General features: G+C 44.7%; 1 protein-coding gene across 1 annotated transcript; it reads right to left on the bottom strand.

Moving 5' to 3' along the window:
- Nucleotides 1-2,681: 2,681 nt before the first annotated feature.
- On the bottom strand, nucleotides 2,682-22,277 carry LOC148143661 (uncharacterized). The gene is made up of 3 exons (XM_087975256.1): nucleotides 22,238-22,277; nucleotides 9,414-10,690; nucleotides 2,682-2,808 (listed from the first exon to the last, which is right to left on the bottom strand). Exons 2-3 carry the CDS (start codon nucleotides 10,085-10,087, stop codon nucleotides 2,682-2,684), a joined length of 801 nt encoding a protein of 266 aa, XP_087831382.1. The 5' UTR covers nucleotides 10,088-10,690; nucleotides 22,238-22,277.
- Nucleotides 22,278-22,798: the final 521 nt, after the last annotated feature.

Here is a 22,798-nt window from a genome sequence, read left to right as displayed (position 1 = left end):
TGGCGGCGCGAGGCTGCGGTTTTCTCATCGACTCAGCGGGCGGTTTCTGACGGAGGGAGGGGGCAGACAGGCATCGTTTACCTCAGAAAATACCTTTAAAATACATTTCAAATTAAAGTCGGACCTTTTCAAACAAAAGTTGTGAAAAAAAGGAGACAGTCCCCGGTGGGGTTTATTGTTTATTTGTGTATAATTCCCGGGGCCCGGGAAGGGGGAGGTGACGGTTACCGGGTGAACGAGAAAACAAATTAAAAATGTCGGCGGTGGAGGAGAGAGAGTCGGCGCCCGCGGCTTCTTCGGCGGCGGCCGGAGCCCAGGAGCTCAACAACCCCCCGGAGCTGGAGGAAAGTCCGAGCTCCAAGAAGCGGGGGGTTCGGCTGGAGGCTGGATTTGCTCAAGGCTTGTATCTGTTAACTTATTTAAATGGTACCTACTGTATGGGGCTATGGTTTACATTAAAACCGGAGGGGCATGTCAGAGTGTTTGTTTATATTGAGCAGTTGTAGTTGGTAAAATACACTCCCTGGAGGAGCACCTTCTATGATGCTGCATTTCTTGCCTTCTGCCCTTCCCCCATTTGTTATCTCCCATTTGATTTTACATTTTATTTGGTCAAATTTAATTTCATATTAATGAGACTTGGTATTCACTGTGTGTTATTAATTTGTTTGTTGGATTATTGTAAGAAAAAATTAATGGTGTAATTTCATTTCTGATGTTAGAGTTTGACATTGAATGTGCAGATGTGAATATCAGTAAGTTGTGAAAATAAATCAAGAACTTGTGGTTCTGACAAAAAAAGCAGTTCACTGATATTCATGGCATTGTCTCATTTGAGTCTGACCAACAAACCATTTCATGTAGTCACCCAATTTAATTAAAATTTTCTTTGACTTAATTGAAGAAAATAACCCTGGCAGGCTAAGATTTGTACAATTTGTTTATAAGATTTATTTATACGTCCCTTGCTCTCGATGTGGTCTCTGCCATATTGGGAGACTGGACACCAACTTGCAGAACATTTCAGGGAACAGCCCTGGGACACCAAAACTAAACGACCCCACTGCCTTGTTTCTGAACGCTTTAACTTCCCCTCCCAATCTGTCAAAGACACGCAAGTACTCTGCTGCCTCCCCCTTCCAGCTCTAGCTACCTGACACTTGTAGGAAGAACACCTCGTCTTCTGCCTTGGGACCCACTAACGACATGGGATCAATGTAAATTTCACCAGTTTCTTTATTTCCCCCCCATCCCATACCACACACCTTGTTCCAGATCCAGAGTTGAAAAATGTGGCGCTGGAAAAATGCCTAGAGGCCATGCCTCTAGGAATTCCCTGGCTGTTCTCTGGCATGGCACTCATCCACAGATTCTCTCAACAAACACATTGACCTGGACCCAATATACCAGCCACTGCAGCAGACAGTTGGAACTGACAACCGGAAGTGGCAGAGACAAACCACTATAAATGCTGGAGGAAACATCACAGAAGCGCTTCACAAGAGGATCCCTAGCACTGAGGATGTCACCTAGACAGGGAATGAAACGTCTGCAACAAAAATTCCCAGCTCGGGGAACAGAACCACAACAATGAGCACCCGAGCTACAAATCTTCTCACAAACTTTGAATTGAGCATTGAAGTTGGGACATCCTGTTGCAACTGTCACACATGCCACACAACACAAGGCGTGGTCCTTCTCTGACTTACCATCCCTTTGAATATCAGGGGGAAGACACCCCCTTCAATTGTAACATTCAGGAAAGATGCCTTATTTCAACAAAAATGTGCTGTGCTCACAGATGTTTGGACAGAGAAAGGGAGTTGCAGTCTGGGGTGAAGCTCAATCTTCATTCAGAGAAAGAGAGGAGCAGCAGTAGCTTCAGAAGCTCATGGTCCAACTTGCGCATTCAGACAATAGGGGGGCTCTTCTGGGAATGAAGCAATGTCTCCCCCTTTCCATTCCTTATCCTGGGAGGGAAAGAGAAGGGGGGAAGCACTGTTCACTTGCAGCAACGGGAGGCAGAGAGTATGAATCCAAGCAGGGATCAGACTCTGCAAAAGTCAGTTTCAGTCAGCTTCTTCTGGAATATCGTGTGCAATTCTGGTCTCCCTCCTATAGGCAGGATGTTGTGAAACTTGAAAGGATTCAGGGAAGAGTCACAAGGCTGTTGCCAGGGTAGGAGGGTTTGAACCACAAGGAGAGGCTGAATAAGCTGGGGCTGTTTTCCCTAGAGCATCGCAGGCTGAGTGTGTGTTTTTTAAAGAGGCTTATGAAAATTGAGGAGTGTGGATCGGGTGAATAGACAAGGTCTTTTCCCTGGGATATGGGGAGTGCAGAACTAGAGGGCATAGGTTTAGGGCGAGGGGGGAAAAATTTGAAAGGACCTTGCAGTCAACCTTTTTTTGCAGAGGGTGATGCGTGTATGGAATGAGCTGCCAGAGGAAGCGGAGGAGGCATCTGGATGGGTATATGAAAAGGAAGGGTTTAGATGGATATGGACCAAGTGATGGCAAATGGAACTAGACTAATTTTGGATATCCGGTCGGCATGGACAGGTTAGATTGAAGGATCTGTTTCTGTGCTTTATGTCTCTGACTGTATGACTGGTGAAAAGCATTGACATTCGTCGAAACATTTATGCAACAGAAAATTATAAGAGGGTAAAGATAAACCTCACGTCATTGATCAATGAATCCTGGTGTGGTATGGCTGTATTTCCAGTAATAGTCAGTATGGCATGGAATGAGTCCAAAACGACGGCTTCTTTTACAGAAACTCACACGTAAATCCGAGTCTTCTGGGAATCTAAGACAACCGTGCGTTAATATAAGACAGATAAGTCTGGGGTATATGGTACATATTTGATGGAATGTTTATGGCTCTAAAAGCCTGATTTTCAGTGTTTCTGGGCTCATAATATTGCACTGAAGCATATTGTATATCTTCAGTAAGAACGTCAATACCGCATGATAGATGTCCATTCAGCAACTTGAGTGGACTCTTCATGGAGTATGCAATCCAACACATTACCCTGCTGTATACATTTACATATAGATCAGCACAAAGATCTTGGGTATTAAGAGAGGAAAGAATGTCCCACAGAAACTAGAATTGTGTGTTCTGATTTTCTATTGTGGACTGACAGCAATGACCTTTGCAATCTATTTCCACAGGAATATTACAAGAGAAGAATTTGGAGGCAGAAATCTCAGACCAAACATCACATCGAAGTCTGACAGTCGCTTGATTCACCAGGACTTGGATATTGATAGCCTTGAAAACAAAGGGGAGAAGGTCTGTCTGCTTAGTTAGGTTTTAAACGTCAGTGTGACTGGAAACTCAGAGTCTCACATACCCACACACCAGAGTAATGACTGGAACATGCTTTACAGACTGAATGAGAGTCCTCCAATTACCAGTCCACCAGTAACACCACACCTATGCTGTAAGTGTGAGCGAGTTTCAACTGATTGTTGAACCTGGAGAAATAAGAGGACACCTGCACCATGGAGAAATCATGAAAATGCAGGGAGTGTAGGAACAGTTTTCCTTCCCCGCCTGCCCGATATTCATCAGCATTTATACACAGGGCAGCGGCCATTCACCTACATTCAGCACAGGAAAGGCTTCATTCAGTCGCATCACCTCCTGGTCCACATTGGGGAGAAACTGCTCATCTGCCCTGTGTGCTGAAGCAGATGAAGGACATTTTTTTTTTTATCCTGGATGGAGCATACTGCAGGTATACCTGAAATAGATACATTTGTCTCTGTCCCATTGAATCTCCAGCACAGGGCCAGGCTGGGCTGCTCAATTGGTGTCTCAGTGTTTATTCTCCATCTGAGCCTCCATCTACCCCTCTTCATTGCTCCCCCATCTCCCCTCCATCAGCATAAAGATATCCCCCACTTTTCGAAAGTTCACTTTACACTACTTCACTTTTACAAAAGACCTACATTAATACCTGTTCTCACAAACCGAAAGCAATTCGAAGAGGATTGTCGCTTTTACAAAGAAAGGCATAATATAAATTAATTCATGGTAACTGCTTCTTCGCTTTAGGCCATTTCGGCTTATGAAAGGAACACTCTACTTTCAAATAGTGGGGGAAAGCTGTATCAATACAATACAGCACAGTCACAGGCCCTTCTCACTTGGTTTAGGCACACACACCCCCTCAAGCCTGTACTAATTCTTAATCCTTACTTAGACCTGCAATTTATTGCCCATGTGTGGTTTCTGTTCCTCTGTTCACCTCCCCTTCATGTGTCTATCAAGATACACCTTAAACATTGTTAAGGTGCCTGCTTCCACTACCTCCACTGGAAGTGCGTTCCAGAACCCCATCACCCCTCTGTATAAATTCCCCACCCCCACCACTTGTCCCCCAAACAGTCCCCCTCTTTTAGTTGACCTTTCCACTTTGGAGGGAAAAAACGCCTCTGACTATCATAGAATCCCTCCAGCGTGGAAACAGACAATTCAGCCCAACAAGTCAACACCGGCCCTCCAAAGATTAACATATAGAGACCCGTTCCCTTACCCCTGTGATCTACAGTTACTCTTGACTAATGCACCGAACTTAAACATCCCAGAAAATTGGGGCAATTTACACACAGACAATCCAACTGAACCTGCCTCTCCTTGGACACTATGGGTAATTTAGCTTCAGTAATCCACCCTAACCTATACACGTTTGGATTGTAGGAGGAAGCCGGAGCACCTGGAGCAAACCCACACAGATATGGGAGGTGGGGTGCAGGGACAATGTGCCAACTCCACACAGATAGTTGCCTGAGACTAAAATCGAACGCAGGTCCCTGGCACTGTGAGGCATCAGTGCGAACCACTGAGCTACCCTGCCACCCCTGTCCAGCCAATCTGTGTGTCTCATCATTTTGTCGAGGTCTCCTCTCAGCCTCTGTTTTTCCAAACAAAACAATCTAGGTTTATGCCTCCTCTGCTCATAACGAGAGCCCTCCAGACTAGACAATGTCCTGGTGAACCTTGTCTGTACCCTTTGCCAGACCACCCACATCCTTCCAGTAGCACAGTGACCAGAACTGCACACTATATTCTGAATGTGGCCATAATAAACAGCTGTAACGTAACTCTTACACTCAAGGAAGTGTGCTGTGTGCTTTTTTGACCACCGTGCCCACCTGCATTACCACTTCCACGGATCTATATGCCAAGATCTCTCTGTATGCTAGTGCTCCTATGTGTTCTGCCATTTATCATACAATTCTTATATTTCCTTCATCTCTATCGAGCTTCACCTTAACTGTCTTTCTCTCCTTCTCATCCCTCCACTCATCAGCATATCATAAGACCATAGCAGCAGAAATTAGGCCATTCAGCCCATTGAGTCTGCTTCGCCATTCAATTATGGCTGATAAGTTTCTCAACCCCATTCTCTCCCTTAACCCTTGATCCTCACGAACCTATCTATCTCCGTCTTAAATATATTCAGTAACCTGGCCTCCACAGCCTTGTGGCAGTGAATTCCATAGACTCACCACACTCTGGCTGAAGGAGCCTCTCTTCCCTCTGTTCTAAAGGGTCTTCCCTTGACGCGAAGGCTGAGCCCTCAGGTTCTAGTCTCTCCTACCAATGGAAACACCTTCCCAACATCCACACCGTTCATTATTTTGTAGGTTTCAATTAGATTCCCGCTCATCCTTCTGAACTCCATGAAGTATAAACCTAGAGTCCTCTAATGTTCTTCATATGTTAAATTTTTCATTCCTGGACCATTCTTGTGAACCTCCTCCGAACATGTTCCAGGGCCAGTACATCCTTCCTGAGATATGGGGCCCAAATCTACATACAGTACTCTAATTGTGGGCTGACCGGAGCCTTACAGAGCCTCAGAAGTACATCCCTGCATTTATATTCAAGTCTGATCAAAATAAATGCCATCATTGCATTTGCCTCTCCAACTACTGACTCAACCTGTAAGTTTACCTTGAGAGAATCCTGGAGTAGAACTCCATAGTCCCTTTGCACATCAGATTTCTGAATTTTCTCCCCATAATCCTTCTGTTCCAGAGTAGCAGCAGAGATTTCCAGACACCTCGATTGTTTTCAGGGATACCAAGGGATCTTGGGAATTGCCAGTATCTCAGGAGGAGGCAGAGGGGAATGTGGTGTGGTCCTGTAAACTGCAGAACTTTCCAACTCCCCGAGTTAGCAGGAACTCTTTCTGGACCAAGAAACAAAAGGGCCACTGAGAAACTGCTACATCAGGAGGCAGAAATTAGGCCATTCAGCCCATTGAATGTTGGAGCAGAATCAATCATTCTTAAGTATCAAGGGTTACAGGGAGAATTGGGTTGAGAAACGTATCAGCCACGATTGAATAGTGGAGCAGACTCAATGGGCTGAATGGCCTAATTTCTGGGAGTTAACCATCCCTGGGAAGAAGGACGCAAAACAACAAGCTGTTTCCTGGGACAGATGAGCGAAGTGTTTAATAAGCTCATGATAAAAGGACAATTAAGTTTGTCTGTGGAAGGAAGGCCCTGACGTAAAGGAGTTTTTTGCAGGAAACGCTGTATCAAACAAACCACTAAACCTCGAGGATAAGAAGGTAAGCTACAGACCGGAGATCTCCAGAAGTGTGGGGAGGTGGTGTTAGAATCTAAAGAAGCATCACATCACAGATTTGAAAGCGAGGAATCTCCACCAGAATTCAACTCCAGAATGATGTAGCAGCAGTACTTGGAAGAAGAATGTTGCACTGAATCCCTGGACACTTCCAGAGACAGATACTGTTGGGGGAAACTCAGTTAAATTCTGCCATCAATTGGGTGATAGCCAAGTTGTGAGTGAGGTTGAACTTGGTTACATTGAAGAATACAGCGCAGTACAGGCCCTTTGGCCCTCGATGTTGCGCCGATCCAAGCCCACCTAACCTACACTAACCCACTATCCTCCATATGCCTATCCAATGCCTGCTTAAATGCCCATAAAGAGGGAGAGTCCACCACTGCTACTGGCAGGGCATTTCATGAACTCACTATTCACTGAGTAAAGAATCTACCCCTAACATCTGTCCTACACCGATCACCCCTTAATTTAAAGCTATGCCCCCTTGTAATAGCTGACTCCATACGTGGAAAAAGGTTCTCATGGTCAACCCTATCTAAACCTCTAATCATCTTGTACACCTCTATCAAGTCACCCCTAAACCTTCTTTTCTCCAATGAAAACTTGAGGAGTTTTATTTTTGGTTGCTCCATACAATAAAGTGTTAATCATTGTTTCAGCAGTAAATTGTGTGCAGTTTCTGAGTTAAGAGCCAAATTAAGACGATTCACCCACAACCACAGTGAGAGGCTGGGATTCATGTTGACTCCATTGCATTCAGCACTACATTACGTCAATACTTTAAAAAAGCAAAGGCTGACAGCCACACCTATCTCAAACAGAAACACCCAGAGGAGCGTGTCACCCAATAATCTGTAAAATTAGCATGAACAGTGGTGTAACCTGCTCTAGTGATAAGAATAAATCCCCAACACTTTAAAATCAACAATCAGCAATTTATTTATCCAACTCTCACGGTGAACAAATGAACAAAAGTATTAACATACTGGATACAGGCCAGGAGCAGATGGGTGGCACTAGTTTAGTTGGGGATCATGGACTGGTTGGTCTGAAGGGTCTGTTTCCAGGCTGCATGACTCCATAGCACGGAATGAATGAGGATCCATCCCAAAGATGATAAAGGTTTCAAGTACCACCTTAGGCAAATGTGTGGACACCCTCCAGATAACTGAGGGCAGTGGGACACTGAGGGTCAGTAGATCAGTCAGCCAGCCAGTTCTCTCCAGGAGACTTCTCTCTCAAGAAAGGAAGTGTTTTCCTGCCCCATCAGCCAGATTATCCAGTTTGGATTAGGTCCTATATTTCCAACAAAATAGGTAGACAGGGCAGTGTCTATAACAAATATGTTATTCAACTTGGAAGCGTGCTGAAGACATTTTCAAGGATGTTACCAGGATTCAAGGGTCTGTGTAAAAGGGAGAGGTTGGACAAGCTAAGATATTTTTATTTAGAGCATTAAGAGTCTGAGAGAGGCCCTTAGAGAAGTGAAGAGATCATGAGAGGGTGAATGCACGGGGTTGGGGAAGTGAGGGCTAGAGGGCATCAGTTTAAGGTTAGAGGAAAAAAAGAATAAAAGGGAATGTGAGGGGCAACATTTCTTTTCACGCAGACGGTGGTACACATATGGAATGAGATGCCAGCGGAAGTGGTTGAGGTGGGTACATTAACAACATTTAAAAGGCATTTGGGCAAATACGTGGATAGGAAAGGTATGGTAGGAAATGGGCCAACTGCAGGGAAATGGGCTTAGTGTTGATGGACAGTTTGGTCGGTGTGGACCATGTTGGGCCGAAGGGCCTGTCTCCTGCTGTAGGACTCTATGACTTGCATCTCTTTGTTGGTCAGACAGTTTTGAGTTTCCAAATGGAACACCTCACAATCAGGCCGAATAAAATCCAATCTCATTCGTCAACTCTGATGCGGAGGTGCAGGTGTTGAATTGGGGTGGACAAGGTCAGAAGTCACACGGCACCAGATGAAGTGATGAAGGAGCAGCACTCATGAAAGAGCAATGCTCCTAAAGCTTGTGATTTCAAATAAACTTGTTGCACTGTAACATGGTGTCGTGTCACTTCTGACTTCTTCAACTCAAACTTGATGGGATACTTTGTCCAACTCGGCATATTTTATCAAGATTGCTTGGAGGAATTCTTTTTTTTAAAGATGAGATTCCCTACAGTATGGAAACAGGTCCTTTCGCCCAACAAGTCCACATTGGCCCTCCGCAGAGTAACCCAGCCATTCCCCTATCTCTATTCCTCCACATTTACCCCAACTAATGCACCACACCTACACATCCCTGAACACTATGGGACAATTTAGATGGGCCAATTCATCCTAACCTGCACACCTTTAGACCAGGGGAAGGAAACCAGAGCACTCAGAGGTAACCCATACAGACGTGGGGCGTGCAATGTGAAAGCTACACACAGACTGTCTCCCCAAGGGTGGAATTGAACCCAGGTCAGCATCGTGAGGCAGTGGTACTAACCACAGAGTCACCATGCCACCCCTGAGCCACGTAGGTGGGCTTGGTGGGGGTGAGTCCAGCACAAAACACAAAAGCTCAATGCACCCACTGTCAGAATGGGCAGGAGGTTCAGCCCTGGGGGTGACCCACTGCAGCGTCACTGGTGGAATCTGATTGTTGGATGCACTGGTGCCCCCGCTGGTGCCTCCGCAAGTTGCAGGACAATGTGAACCTCCGCCCGCAGTCGGGGCAGGCAAACGGCCTCCCCCCGGTGTGGACCCATTGATGGGCCAGCAGTTTGGAGGAGTGGGTGAACCCCTTCCCGCACTCGGGGCAGCTGAATGGCCTTTCCCTGGTGTGGACCCGCTGATGGGCCAGCAGGTTGGAGGACTTACTGAAGGCCTTCCCACACTCTGGGCAGCTGAAGGGCCTCTCCCCTGTGTGGACCTGCTGATGGGCCAGCAGGTTGGAGGACTTACTGAAGGCCTTCCCACACTCTGGGCAGCTGAAGGGCCTCTCCCCCGTGTGGATTCGCCGGTGTCTCAGCAGGTCCGAGGATTTACTGAAGCCCTTCCCACACTCTGGGCACCTGAAGGGCCTCTCCCCTGTGTGGACCTGCTGATGGGCCAGCAGGTTGGAGGACTTACTGAAGGCCTTCCCACACTCTGGGCAGCTGAAGGGCCTCTCCCCCGTGTGGATTCGCCGGTGGGTCAGCAGAGAGGAGGAATTGCTGAAGGCCTTCCCGCACTCTGGGCAGCTAAAGGGCCGCTCCCCCGTGTGGACCCGCTGATGGACCAGCAGGGAGGAGGAATTGCTGAAGGCCTTCCCACACTCTGGGCAGCTGAATGTCCTCTCCCCTGTGTGGACCCGCCGGTGCGTCAGCAGGTTGGAGGAATTGCTGAAGGCTTTCCCGCACTCATGGCAAATAAAGAGCCTCTCCCCTGCGTGGAATCGCTGGTGGGTCTGGAGGTTGTCCACCCAAGTGAATCCTTTCCCGCACATGGAGCAGTAAAACTTCCTCTCACTAGTGTTTATATGCTGGTGGGCCAGCAGGACACAGGAGCAAGTAAAGCCCTTTGCCCGCTTGGGGCAGGAGAACGGCCTCTTCCCAGTGTGATTGCACTGATGAGCCGCCAGGACAGGTGGGACATGGAAGCCCTTCCCGCAGTCACCACAACTCTATGGTTTCTCAACAGGACGTGTTTCCTCGGGTTTCTCCATGGCCGAAGCTTCAGCTGCACACACACGTGTACAACCCTGCCATGAATTCTTCTTTCCAGGCAGTAGAGTTGTTTCAGGCTCCACACTCAGTGCGCTGCAATAGTAGGGTCTTTCAACCAGTGCCCCCGTACTCAAACTGGAACCAAAAAGAAAGCTTTGCTCCTTCTCACAGAATCATAGTTAAAAATTGTTGCGGTCCTGATGGATTGAGTAACTATCAGACATTGATGTGAAAGTGAGGATTGGAGACGCTGGAGAGTCGGAGTCAAAACCTGCGTCGCTGGAAAAGGGCAGCACGGCAAGCAGCATCAGAGAAGCAGGAGAGTCAACATTTTGGACATAAGCCCTTTATCTGTTGACTTGAAACTTCTGTCTTCAGATAGTCTGTAAGAAAAGATTACAAAAGTCATCACTGCCAGTCCAGTTTTTTTTATAGATATTTTTATTAGAAATTTAACATTTTAACAAGTTTACAAAAATAAACAAAACTCTCAGATATAAACATTGATATACAATTAACTCAAATATACAATAGTCAAAATTTAACAAAAAACAGAAAAAAAACGAAAAAGAAGAAGAAAAAACAAACAAAACTCAACTATCTACTAATCTAACCTACAACTAACCAGAGTGTATATTTAAGTCTCTTCCACGCTCGGAATGTATTAACATCAGATGTAATAAAACCCGTATTCGTGCGGGATTCCTCCCCCGAGGGGCCCCGGACCAGCCAGGTTTGTAATCTCAATTAAATAAAAGCCCTTGTTAGGATAGCCAAAATATCTGTATTTGTGTAATTCAAAAAGGGCTGCCATATTTTATAAAATAATTCAGTCTTTCGGTGCACCATATTTGTAAGGAAGTCAAGGGGAATACATTCCATAATTAATCTGTGCCAATTTGAAAGTCCAGGGTGGCCCTCAGCCGCCCAGTTCACCAAAATATTTTTCCTTGCACGAAAGAAAGAATAGAAAATAGTCTCTTCCCGTACGTGTCCAGGGAGGGAAGGTTCGAAAAGCCCAAGAGGAGAGATACAGGGTCCACTTTAATTTCCGTTCCAAAAATTTCTGTCAGGGTACTTGCTACTTTAGTCCAATATCTACGGATCTTATGACAGGTCCATAGGCAATGTATAAGAGTGCCCACCTCTATTTTGCATTGAGGACACATTGGAGATGCTCCTGCCTTAAATTTTGCCAATCGAACCGGTGCTATATGGGCCCTATGAAGTATCTTCAGCTGGATAGCCTGGGTTCTGTTACAAATAGTAATTCTTCTAGCATTTTCCCAAATATCATTCCACGTTTCTATAGAGATTTCTAGTCCCAAATCCTGATCCCATGTTTTAAGCAGATTATCCATATCTCCCGATACTTCATCATGTAGTAAATGATAAATATTACTGACGGAAGATACCCCCACTGGTCGTAGGACACTACATTCTCTATCTGATTTATAAAGACTATCTAATAACGTGGTCTTCTTCTGGATATAATCTCGAATTTGGAAGTATCAAAAGAGGTCTCCATTAGGTAATCCGAATTTCAAAAGACATCAGGACCTCATCTTTAAATAGATCCCCTAAATATGAGATACCCCTGGATCTCCAGAGTTTAAAAGTGGCATCTGTAAACCCCGGTTGGAATCCCCATGCTCCCACTATCGGTGCATAGGGGGATGTTTTATGTGAATTGCCCTCATTTTGCTGCATTATATTTCAAGTACTGCCAGTCCAGTTAAGAATGAGATATCAAGGCATTGACACTGACACCAGAGAGAAACTGTACATATAGATGTGGCAAATGTTAGTGGCAAGCCAGAGTGATAGAGATATGTAGCACAGAAACAGACCCTTCGGTCTAATTCATGCGTGCCAACTAGATAACCTAACCTAATCTCGGCCAATTTGTCAGCATTTGGCCCATATCGTCTAAACCCTTCCTAATCGTATACCCATCCAGATGCCTTTTAATGTCATAATTGTACCAGCACCCACCACTTCCTCTGACAGCTCTTTCCTCAAACACGCCACTTTCTGCATGAAAGACTTATCCCTTAGGTTCCTTTGTTGAGTTCTTTTGCTTGAGCTTCTTACACTGCAATACGCCAACTTCTGTGAACAACCAAACTTTATTAAGTACAGTACAAGCTGTGGAGAAACTCTTAACACTCTTCACAATGCTGGTACACAACAGTACGAAAAAAAAACAAATCCCTTAAACAAAGTAAAACTGAACAGAGGCTTACAGTTGAAGTTCGAAGGGCAGAAGGAGACAGTGTTAGCAGCCTTTCTCCACATAGTCCACTGCTTAACTCACCCAAACAAGACTTCAGCTTTCAGGACTGACCACTCCCCTTTCATTGTACAGGTCACTTCTAAAACATAAAAGCTTTGGCCTCAAGTCTCATCTGTTCACATATAACCAAAAATGCCTCCCAATACTGTTTTTCATCTCTGTACTAAACCAGTCACTTCGGAGCCCGGGTTTTTTTTAACCACCCCTCTGAAAAAAAACCAAGGACACAGCATCCTTGAGAAGAAGGACCAGCTTTTAGTAAAAGGACCAGCTTTTAGTAAAAAGGACCAGCTTTTAGTAAAAGGACCAGCTTTTCGTAAAAAGGACTAGCTTTTAGTAAAAAGGACCAGCTTTGTGACTGAGGGACATAGGCCAAACACTGGCAGATGGGATTAGTTTGAGAACATAGCATGGAGTAGTTGGACTGAAGGGACTGTTTCTGTGCTGTTTGACTCGGTAATTGTTCTGCAATGGTCTGAAAACCATTCCCTTGCCTTCCCCCATAAACATCCACTTCGTTGTTGTTCCAAAATCAGATGAACTCAGCCTTGAATATATTCAATGATCCCATAACTGCAGGAAGACATCCCCACTTCTGGACTCAATTCCTCTTGCTAAGATAACACCTGCTTTGCTCATTGCTTGCTGCACCTACCTCACAACAGGCATTAACTGGTATGGAAGGACGCTGAGGCCCCTTTATACACATTCCTGATGAAGGGCTCGTGCCTGTAACGCTGACTCTCCTGCTCCTCGGATGCTGCCTCATCTGCTGTGCTTTTCGAGCACAACACTTTTTGACTCTGATCTCCAACATTTGCGGTCCTCACTTTCTCCACATCCCAATATATCACCATTTAAACAATGCATCTCCTTTCTGCTCCCCCCCCCCCCCCCAATTTTATTCCTTTTGCATTTTATTTGACTACTCATCTTTTCCTCAGGGTAGGGGATTCCCAAACTGGAGGGTATAGGTTGAAGGTGAGAGGGGAAAGATTTAAAAGGGACCTAAGGAGTAGAAAAAAAGTGTGAAAGTTAATTCCCCACAAGTGCCCTCTCCAAACCTGCACATCTTTGGATTGTGGGAAGAAACCGGAGCACCAAAGGAATCCCACGCAGACATGGGGAGAAGGTGCAAACTCCACTCAGACAGTTGCCCGAGACTGGGATCAAACCCGGGTCCCTAGCGCTATAAGGCAGCAGTGCCAGCCACTGAGCCTGTTCAGAAAAAGCAGCAATTGATTTATATTAGGGTGAGAGGGGAAAGGACGAAAAGGGACCTAAAGGGCAACTATTTTACGCAGCAGGTGGTGCGTGGATTGAATGAGCTCCCAGAGGAAGTGGTGGAGGCTGGTACAATTACAATATTCAAAAGGCATCTGGATGGGTTTATGAACAGGAAGGTTTGGAGGGATATGGGCCAGGAGCTGGCAAATGGGCCTAGATTAATTTAGGATATCCGACTGGCACAGAACAAAGTTTGTTTCCACGCTCCACTACTGTTTCTACATAGTCAGAATTGTTATGACACGGACTGCACCTCCCCCCCCCAACTAATTTTAACCCAAAAAAGATTTACCCCATGTGGTAATGTGAAAATTCAAGAGGTAAGGAACTGTTTCTAAAAGTCACTATTTAAAGTTTTATTTAATGATCTAGGACACTAACTTGCAAGTGTTTAAATCTACTGGGATTTTTCGTACCGCCAAAACTATTCAAATCTGTCTAAACCAGTTCAAATCTCGGACGAAAGCCCCCAAATTTTACAACACTGGGTGCAACCTCCCCTACCTAATTTAAACCAGCAACATAGAGAAGGTTTAACCCATGTGGTAATCTGTGAAAATTCAAGAACCAAGAAACTATTCCCAAAGGTCAGTATTTAAAGTAAAAATCAACAACTTTATTTATTAAAGTCTAACGGAGAATAATTAATTAACAACTATTTACAACTCCTGTCTCTAACCTATCTTCTACCTTCCCCTGTATGATACCAGTCCAATAAAAACCCTGATTAAGATTTACCGAAAGATTCAAACTTTAAACCCAGCCAGCTGTTAAATCTTCTCTTTGTACCTTCCTCTGTAGATTTGCTCTCCAGGTCGGTGTCGATGTTTTTTTCTCTGTGCAGACTCCTTCTCTGGACAGGTACCTCTCAGAGTTCTCACTAGCAGCCTACATTTATTGGTCTTTTGGCAGTTCTCCTGTAACTGTTCAACTTTTTGTTTTGATTTTGTACTCCAAAGCATCAAATCGTTTCATTGGTGTTAATATTAGATTAGATTAAATTCCCTACAGTGCGGAACCAGGCCCTTCGGCCCAACCAGTCCACACTGACACTCCAAAGAGTAACCCACCCAGACCCATTTCCCTCTGACGAATGCACCTAACACTACTGGCAATATAGCATAGTCACTTCACTTGACCTGCACATCTTTGGACTGTGGGAGGAAACTGGAGCACCCAGAGCAAACCCACGCAGACACGGGGAGAATGTGCAAACTCCACACAGTCAGTCACCCAAGGCTGGAATCGACCCTGGTGGTGTGAGGCAGCAGTGCTAACCAATATTCTCAAAATACTAAATTCAAACTTGATTGGAATTCAGTATTTTGGGGCAAGATTTTAAATCGATTGGCCAAAATTGAGTATGTTTTTGTCTCCAGGCAACCCAGCTACTGAGCTGTTTGACCAAATGTTAAATTGTTACCTTGTTCAGAACGTTTGGTGCTATGTCAGGTGGTTCTGCTCGCTTTTCAACTCTCTTGAAGGTAGAATACACCTCTACACCTTCTAACAGAACCAATTTTTCAAGACTAGGGTTCGGCCATTCACCCCTAACAGGAGAAAGTGAGTACTGCAGATGCTGGAGATTAGAGTCAAGAATGTGGTGCTGGAAAAGCACAGCAGGTCAGGCAACATCCGAGGAGCAGGAAAATTGACATTTCGAGCAAAAGCCTCATTCACCCCGAACAGCCTGTCCTCAACTGCATATAGTTCAAAGCAAGTTTGAGAAAGATGGCTGCAGCTTTGTCTTAATATAAAATTGAACATGCATTCAAACTTTAATGCTGTTTCTGAATATATTATTTTAGCTATTCTCAATTTGAAAGATCAGCCATTTCTCGTGCACCCCCATCTCCCAGGCAGTTTCATCACCAACCATTCTCTCTCTCTTCTAAGCGATCAAAGAGAGCTCGAGGCATGAGAAAGTTCAGTGGGAGTTGGAAGAGAGACAGAAAGGACAGGGTGACAGAGTGTGGGGGCCATTGAGAGACTGGGGGGAACAGAGGGTGGTGGGGGCTGAAAGGAAAGACTCGGGGGTCAAAGGGTGGAGACAGCACAATTCCCACCTTCCCCAGGACTGGGGCAGTGTCCCATGAACTGGAGCCTACTCCTCCCACAGCAGGTCATTTCTCAATCCACATATGGCTAAAGGAGAAGAATTATATAATCCCTGCAGGCCATTTCACCTATCAAATTCACACCGACCTTCCACACAGCATCCCACCCAGACTCATCAACTTACTCTACAGCCCTGCAGTTCCCCATGGCTAACCCACTCTAACCTGCACATCCCTGGACACTTTAGCACAGCTGATCCATCCGAAACTGCAGATCCTTGGACTGTGGAAGGAAACCAGAGCACCCAGAGGTAACCCGCGCAGACAGAAGGGGGAGAACATACCAAAGTTCACACAGACAGTCATGAGAAGGTGGAATCAAATCGCTTCTAACAATTCTCCCACACCTGCAAAACCCTGAGCACCATGGGTAATTTAGCAGGGCCAATCCACCCGAACCTTGGCAAAGCTAAAAATCACATGACGCCCGTCCAACAGGTTTATTTGGAAGCACTAGCTTTGGGAGCACTGCTCCTTCATCAGGTAGTTGTGGAGTATAAGATCATAAGACACTGAGTTTACAGCAAAACATTACAGAGTCATGCCACTGAAATGATACATTGAAGAAACCTGGATTGTAAAGTCTTTCATCTTTAGAATGAATTGCTGGTGTCATTAATATGTAAACCCCAGAACTTCTTATAAGACACCTACTCGAGATAACTTAAGGTTTTATAAGAAAAGATGACAACTTAGCTCAGACAATGCATTAAAGGTGTGAGGCCAGAGTCTGTCTGTATCCCAGTTTTTGAGTCAGACTGGTTCTATTTCCAAAGTGGAATTTATAAAATATTCCATGTATTATCTGCCTGCAGATTGTGCATTTTTTGAGCAAAATAGATGGTATCTGCAAATACAAATTCACCCCATAGACCTCGGTGTGTGTGTGCACGCGCGCGCACACACGAGAGAGAGTAAAAGTCTAGTTCCATACTGTATATCTCTATGTCTATTGCATAACTGATGCTTTATTTCTGTTGATGTAAATATTGTTATAAATCATAGCTGGGTACTAATACTTAGATGTAAGGGAGAGAGAATTCTTCAATCAGGGCACTATAAGAATCCTGGTAGACCCTTATTTCTAGTTTACTTGCCAATGAACAGACACAAGCACCTGTTTAATTCTAACTTTTCGCCTTTTTTGTTATATTTTCTGGTATGATACTCTGTGTCTGGATGGTTGACAGGCTGGGAGATTGTGGGTTGGACTTTGATTGACTTTTATTGTTCCGGAAGGTGTCAAAGGAGGTTAAAGCTTCAGCAGAAATGAAGCAGAGCTGAGAACGGACAACAACTGTGTGGGAACAGGGAGATCAATAGAGGACAAAGAAACCAGGACCTGAAATCCGAGCTGACACCAGACTGCCCTGTGATCAGTGCTTTGATTAGCAGCGTCAACCCGCTACCTTTACCTAGCTTCTCATTCGACTTGCATGCCACATCTCCCCTCAATATTTATGATCCAATCCTTGTCATCCTGAAGCTATGTCTCTGTAAGGAGTCCCAGATCATAATTATTCTCTTCAATGTGTGCAGTCAATTCATTCACTTTTGTTACGTTGCAGCGCTATTACGACACAGAGTAACCCCCTCTGCTAAATTAAACCAGAAACACAGAAATGATTCACCCCACGCAGTAATATGTAAAAGTTTGAGAGGCAAAGTACTATCCCAGAGGTAAATATTTAAAGTAAGAATTAACAACTTTACTCTTTATGTCCAACACAGAGTATTAAAACTCACAAAAATGCCGGGTTTTATAGTCCAAAACATCGGATCATTTTATTGGTATCAATATTATCAAAATACTTAATTCAAACTTGATTGGACTTTGGGGCAAAATTTAAACTGATTGGCCAAATTTGAATTTGTTTGTGCCTCATGGCAACCCAGTTGCTCTATTTGTGTTGACCAAATATTACATTCTCATCTTGTTTAGAACACTTTGTTCTGCTCAGCTATCTAACTCCCTTAAAGGTACAGTACCTCTACCCCTTCAAGGTACAGTACCTCTACCCTTTCATAACAAGCACAAATTCAGATACTGAGCTTTTAGTTTTATTGTTTGTAATCTTTTGAATCCAGTATTAATTGCTGGTACTTTTATTCTCCTTGTTCCTTTCTATTTTTCTCTTACGTCCATTTTCCACATCACTACATTGCTTACCAACCTTGATTTGGATTAGCCATGCTAAATTGCCCATAGTGCCCAGGGATGTACAGGTTAGGTGGGTTAGCCAATGGGAAATGCAGGGTTATTGTTTCATAGTAATAGAAGTAGGAGTAGGCCGTTTGGCCTGTTGAGCCTGCTTCACCATTTATTAAGATCGTGGCTGATCTATCCATCATCTCAGCTCTTCTTACTTGTGTTATCTCAAACTCTTGATTCCCTAAGGGGTGGGGGCGCGAGGGGTGTATGAGCAGGATGGTCTTCGGAGGGGTCAGAATGGACTTGATGGGCTGAATAGCCAGCTTCCACACTGCAGGGCTTCTATGATTTACCGCAGTTGTGTTTGCCTCAGATCACAGCTCCCAGAATCTCCCACCTTCTGCAAATCGAAAGACAAATCCCACCCTGCCCTCTCGTATGTACGTTATCTAAATGCTTAATTGTTTCTAGTAAATACAGCCCACACCTCCCTCTGCTGCCAGTAACGTTTACAATGCTGATGAAACAATGCCATTCCTGCAGTACTGAAAATCATAAGGCTTCTAACAATACCAGTTACTGATTCACCGCTCCTCCTGATGGACAACATTGGAAATACAATGTTGGAGGCTGGCAGAAATGAGCAGTTTAACTCAAAATTCCACCTAACCCTTCACTGGGCACGCCAATCAGCACACCGTCCTTACTGCTGGTAAGCCTTAAAGCACTTCACCCCCACAGTGCAATGATTCCCAATTTCCATCAAAATCCTAGATGTACTCAGTTGCTATCTCACCAATGAAATATTTCATTGTCACTTCTTCTGCTTCCAGTAAAGGCAAAACACCTTTGAAAGCTGCTCTGAAAGTCCAATCTTCACAACACTTCTGCTTTCACACAAGATGATTAAAGTCATACAGCACAGAAACAGAGCCTTCGATCCAACACATCCATGCCGACCAGATATCCTAAACTCATCTAATTCCATTTGCCAGCATTTGGCCTGTATCCCTCTAAATCCTTCTTATTCACATACCCATCCAGATGCCTTTTAAATGTTGTAATTGTAGCAGCCTCCACCATTTCCTCTGGCAGCTCATTCCAAACATGCACTACCCTCTGTGTGAAAAAGTTGCCCCTCAGGTCCGTTTTAAATCTTTCCCTTTTCACGCGAATCCTATGCCCTCTAGGTTTGAAGTTGCCTACCATGGGGAAAGGATTTTGTCTATCCAACCTATCCATATCCCTTATAAACTTCTGCAAGGTCACCCATCAGCCTCTAATGCTACAGGGAAATTATCCCTGGCGTATTCAGCATCTTCCTATCGCTCAAACCCTCCAACTCTGCCTACATCTTTGTAAATCTTTTCTGAACCATTTTAAGTTTCACAACGTTCTTCTAGAGGAGGGCAACTGGAATTGCACACAGTTTTCCAAAAGTGGCCTAACATGACCTCCCAACCCCTGTACTCAATGCTCTGACCAATAAAGGAAAGCGTACCAAATGCCTTCTTCACAATCCTGTCTCCCTGCAATTCAACTTTCAAGGAATTATGAACCTGCAAGGACACTGTTTAGCAACACTCCCCATTAACTATGTAAGTCGTGCCCTGATTTGCCTTTCAAAATGTAACACCTCACATTTATCTAAATTAAATTCATGTTGCCATTCCTCGGCCCATCAGCCCATCCGATCAATTCTAATTTATATTGAACTTTATTTCCTCTCTCATCCCCTAAAAGCTGAGAATCTCCATCCCACACACACTCCCCCCGTTCTGACTTTGCTGAACCTAATTCCTGCTGTAACTCATCCTGAAGGGTGTGGTTCATGCTGATTAACAGACCCACACTCGGGGGAAGTGGAGATCTAATTGAAAGAGACAGAATTCTGAATGGCCTGGACAAAGTGCACATGGGGAAGATGTTCCTATTGGTAGGAGAGTCTAGGACCCGAGGGCACAGCATCAGAGTAAAAGGAATATCTTTTAGAACAAAGATAAGGCGAAACATTTTCAGCCGGTGAGTGGTGAATATGTGGAATTCATTGCTACAGAAGGCTGTGGAGGCCAGGTCACTGAGTAGATTTAAGATGGAAATAGATAGGTTCTTGAGTATCAAGGGGATCGAGGGTTACAGGGAGAAAGTGGGAGAATGGGATTGAGAAACTTATCAGCTAAACTTAATAGTGCAGCACCCCTGATGGGCTCAGAAGCCTAATTTCTGCTCCTGTGTTTTATGGTCTCTTGCTGTTCTGGACTAGGAGCGTGCAAATTGGGAGCAGGAATAGGGCATTTAGCCTGTCGAGCTTGCACCAGCATTGAACAGATCATAAGTAGATCTGAGTATACCGACGTAAAAGGCTAAAACAAGGACTGCAGATGCTGGAAACCAGAGTCTAGATTAGAGTGGTGCTGGAAAAGCACAGCAGATCAGGTAGCTCCTCGGATGCTGCCTGACCTGCCATGAATATACCTACATTCAGGTTAATAAGCTGGAAATTTTTCCACTGGAGCAGAGGAGGATTATAACATCGTGAGGGGTATAGATCAGGTGAACGGCCAAAATCCTCTCTCTAAATGGGGGTCAAGATTACGGAGCAAATTTTGAAAGAGAGAGAGGATAAAGATTTTAAAAGGACATGAGGGTCGCCATTTTCGTCCCCCCAGAGAGTGGTTTGTGTGTGGTATGAATTTCCAGACAAAGGGGTGGATGCAGATAGTTAGAACATTTAAAAGACATTTGGATTAGTATATGAATGATGAAGTTTAATTTAAATAAATGTGAAGTGCTGGATTTTGGGAAAGCAAATCAAAGTAGGACTTAGCATAAAGTGTATAAGGTCCTGGGGAGTGTTGCTGAATAAAGAGACCTAGGAGTGCAGGTTCATAGTTCCTTGAAGGTCGAGTCCCAGGTAGAGAGGATAGTGAAGGCAGCATTTGGCATGCTTTCCTTTATCGGGTACAGCACTGAGTAAAGGAGTTGGGAGGTAGTGATGTTGAAGCTCTACAGGACATTGGTGAGACCACATTTGGAATATTGCGTGCTTGGAATATTGCATGCAACTCTGGTCTCCTGCCCATCAGAAGGACGGTGTGAAACTTGAAAGGGTTCAGAAAAGATTTACCAGCATGTTGCCAGATTTGAAAAAAAATAGCTCTCGGGAGAGGCTGAATAGGCTGCGGCTATTTCCCTGGAGCGTCGGAGGCTGAGGGATGACCTTAGAGGTTTATAAAGTCATGAGAGGCATGGATAGGGTAAATAGACAAAGTCTTCTCCCTGGGGTGGGGTAGTGCAGAACTAAAGGTTTTGGGCGAACGGGGAAAGACATAAAAGAGCTCAAAGGGGAGCCTTTTCACACAGTAGTGCATATATGTAATGACCAGCCAGAGGAAGTGGTGGAGACTGGTATAATTACAGAATTTAAGAGGCATTTGGATTGGTCTATAATAGAAGGGGTTCGAGGGATATGGCCCAGGGCCGGCAAATAGACTAGATTAGGATAACTGATAGGCATGGACAAATTGGACCAAAGGGTCTGTTTCTGTGCTGTACATCTCTATGACTCCAATATAAAAGGTTCAGAGGGATATAGGTTAAACACAGGCAGGTGGGTCCAGTTTAGTTTGAGAACATAGTCAGCATAGTAAGTGATCTGCACTGGTCTTGCCTCCCCCATCATCATCACTTCTTTGTTGTTCAAAAATCAGATGAACTCAGCCTTGGATATATTCAATGACGCCCAAACTGCAGGAAGGCGTCCCCACTTCTGATCTCAATTCCTCTTGCTAATATACCACTTGCCTTGCTCACTACTTGCTGCACCTGTCTGACAACTTGCATTGACTGGATTAGAAGGACGCAGAGGCCCCTTTGTTCATCCACACATCATTGCTGATGAAAGGTTCGAGCCTGAAATGTCAATTCTCCTGTATTTGCCATTGAAAAAAAGACCTGGACTAACTTTCCCAGATTCTGTCCCCTCCCTGGATTCACTCCGTTTCCCTTCAGTTCCTGCAAGTCAACAGCTCAACCCCGGAATGGAAAAGGGGGTGAGAAAAGAGTGTGTTGAACTCACAGATGTTGGAGAGAGGAAGGACGTTGCAGTCTGGGGTGAAGCTCAATCTTCATTCAGAGAGGAGCAGCAACAACCAGCTCAGAAGCACATGGTGCTACTTCCGCATCCAGACGATGGGTTTGCTGTGATTGGCAGGAGAACCAGTCTACATCCGGTCCTCCAGAGCTTCTCATTGGTCCATCAAAACAAGGTCACGGAGTGTTTCCGCTTCTTGCGTGAGCATGCGTAATAGTTTGCTGACACTGTGGAACATGCGCAGTGCGTTGCTGACACCGAGTAGCATGCGCAGTATGGAGATGTTGGTATTACTGCAGATTTTCAAAGTTAAAAATCACACAATGCCAGGTTATAGCCCGACAGGTTTATTTGGAATCACTAGTTTTCGAAGCGCTGCTCCTTCATCGTTGGTTGTGGAGCAGAATCATAACACACAGACTTTATAGCACCAGGATTGCAGTGACATGGGATGGAATATTAAACAACTTTAGCTTACCTCGACCATTTTTTAGAATGACCATGTTAGTTTCGATTCCTTCACATGTAAATCCTAAAACTTTTCAA

Source organism: Chiloscyllium plagiosum, unplaced genomic scaffold, assembly GCF_037043375.1.
Source record: "Chiloscyllium plagiosum isolate Xiang-an unplaced genomic scaffold, Cpla_swu_hap1 HiC_scaffold_27, whole genome shotgun sequence".
Classification (NCBI taxonomy): Eukaryota; Metazoa; Chordata; class Chondrichthyes; order Orectolobiformes; family Hemiscylliidae; genus Chiloscyllium; species Chiloscyllium plagiosum.
This window is presented reverse-complemented; position numbering and strand designations above follow the sequence as displayed.

Bases quoted from the DNA above. Each gene is read 5' to 3' on its own strand.
- LOC148143661 (XM_087975256.1), bottom strand. From the start codon at position 10,087: ATGTGCGGGAAAGGATTCACTTGGGTGGACAACCTCCAGACCCACCAG. The intron at 2,809-9,413 runs GTGCGGGAAGGG...CGGTTGTCTTAG, and splicing joins AGGCCATTCAGCTGCCCCGA to ATTCCCAGAAGACTCGGATT.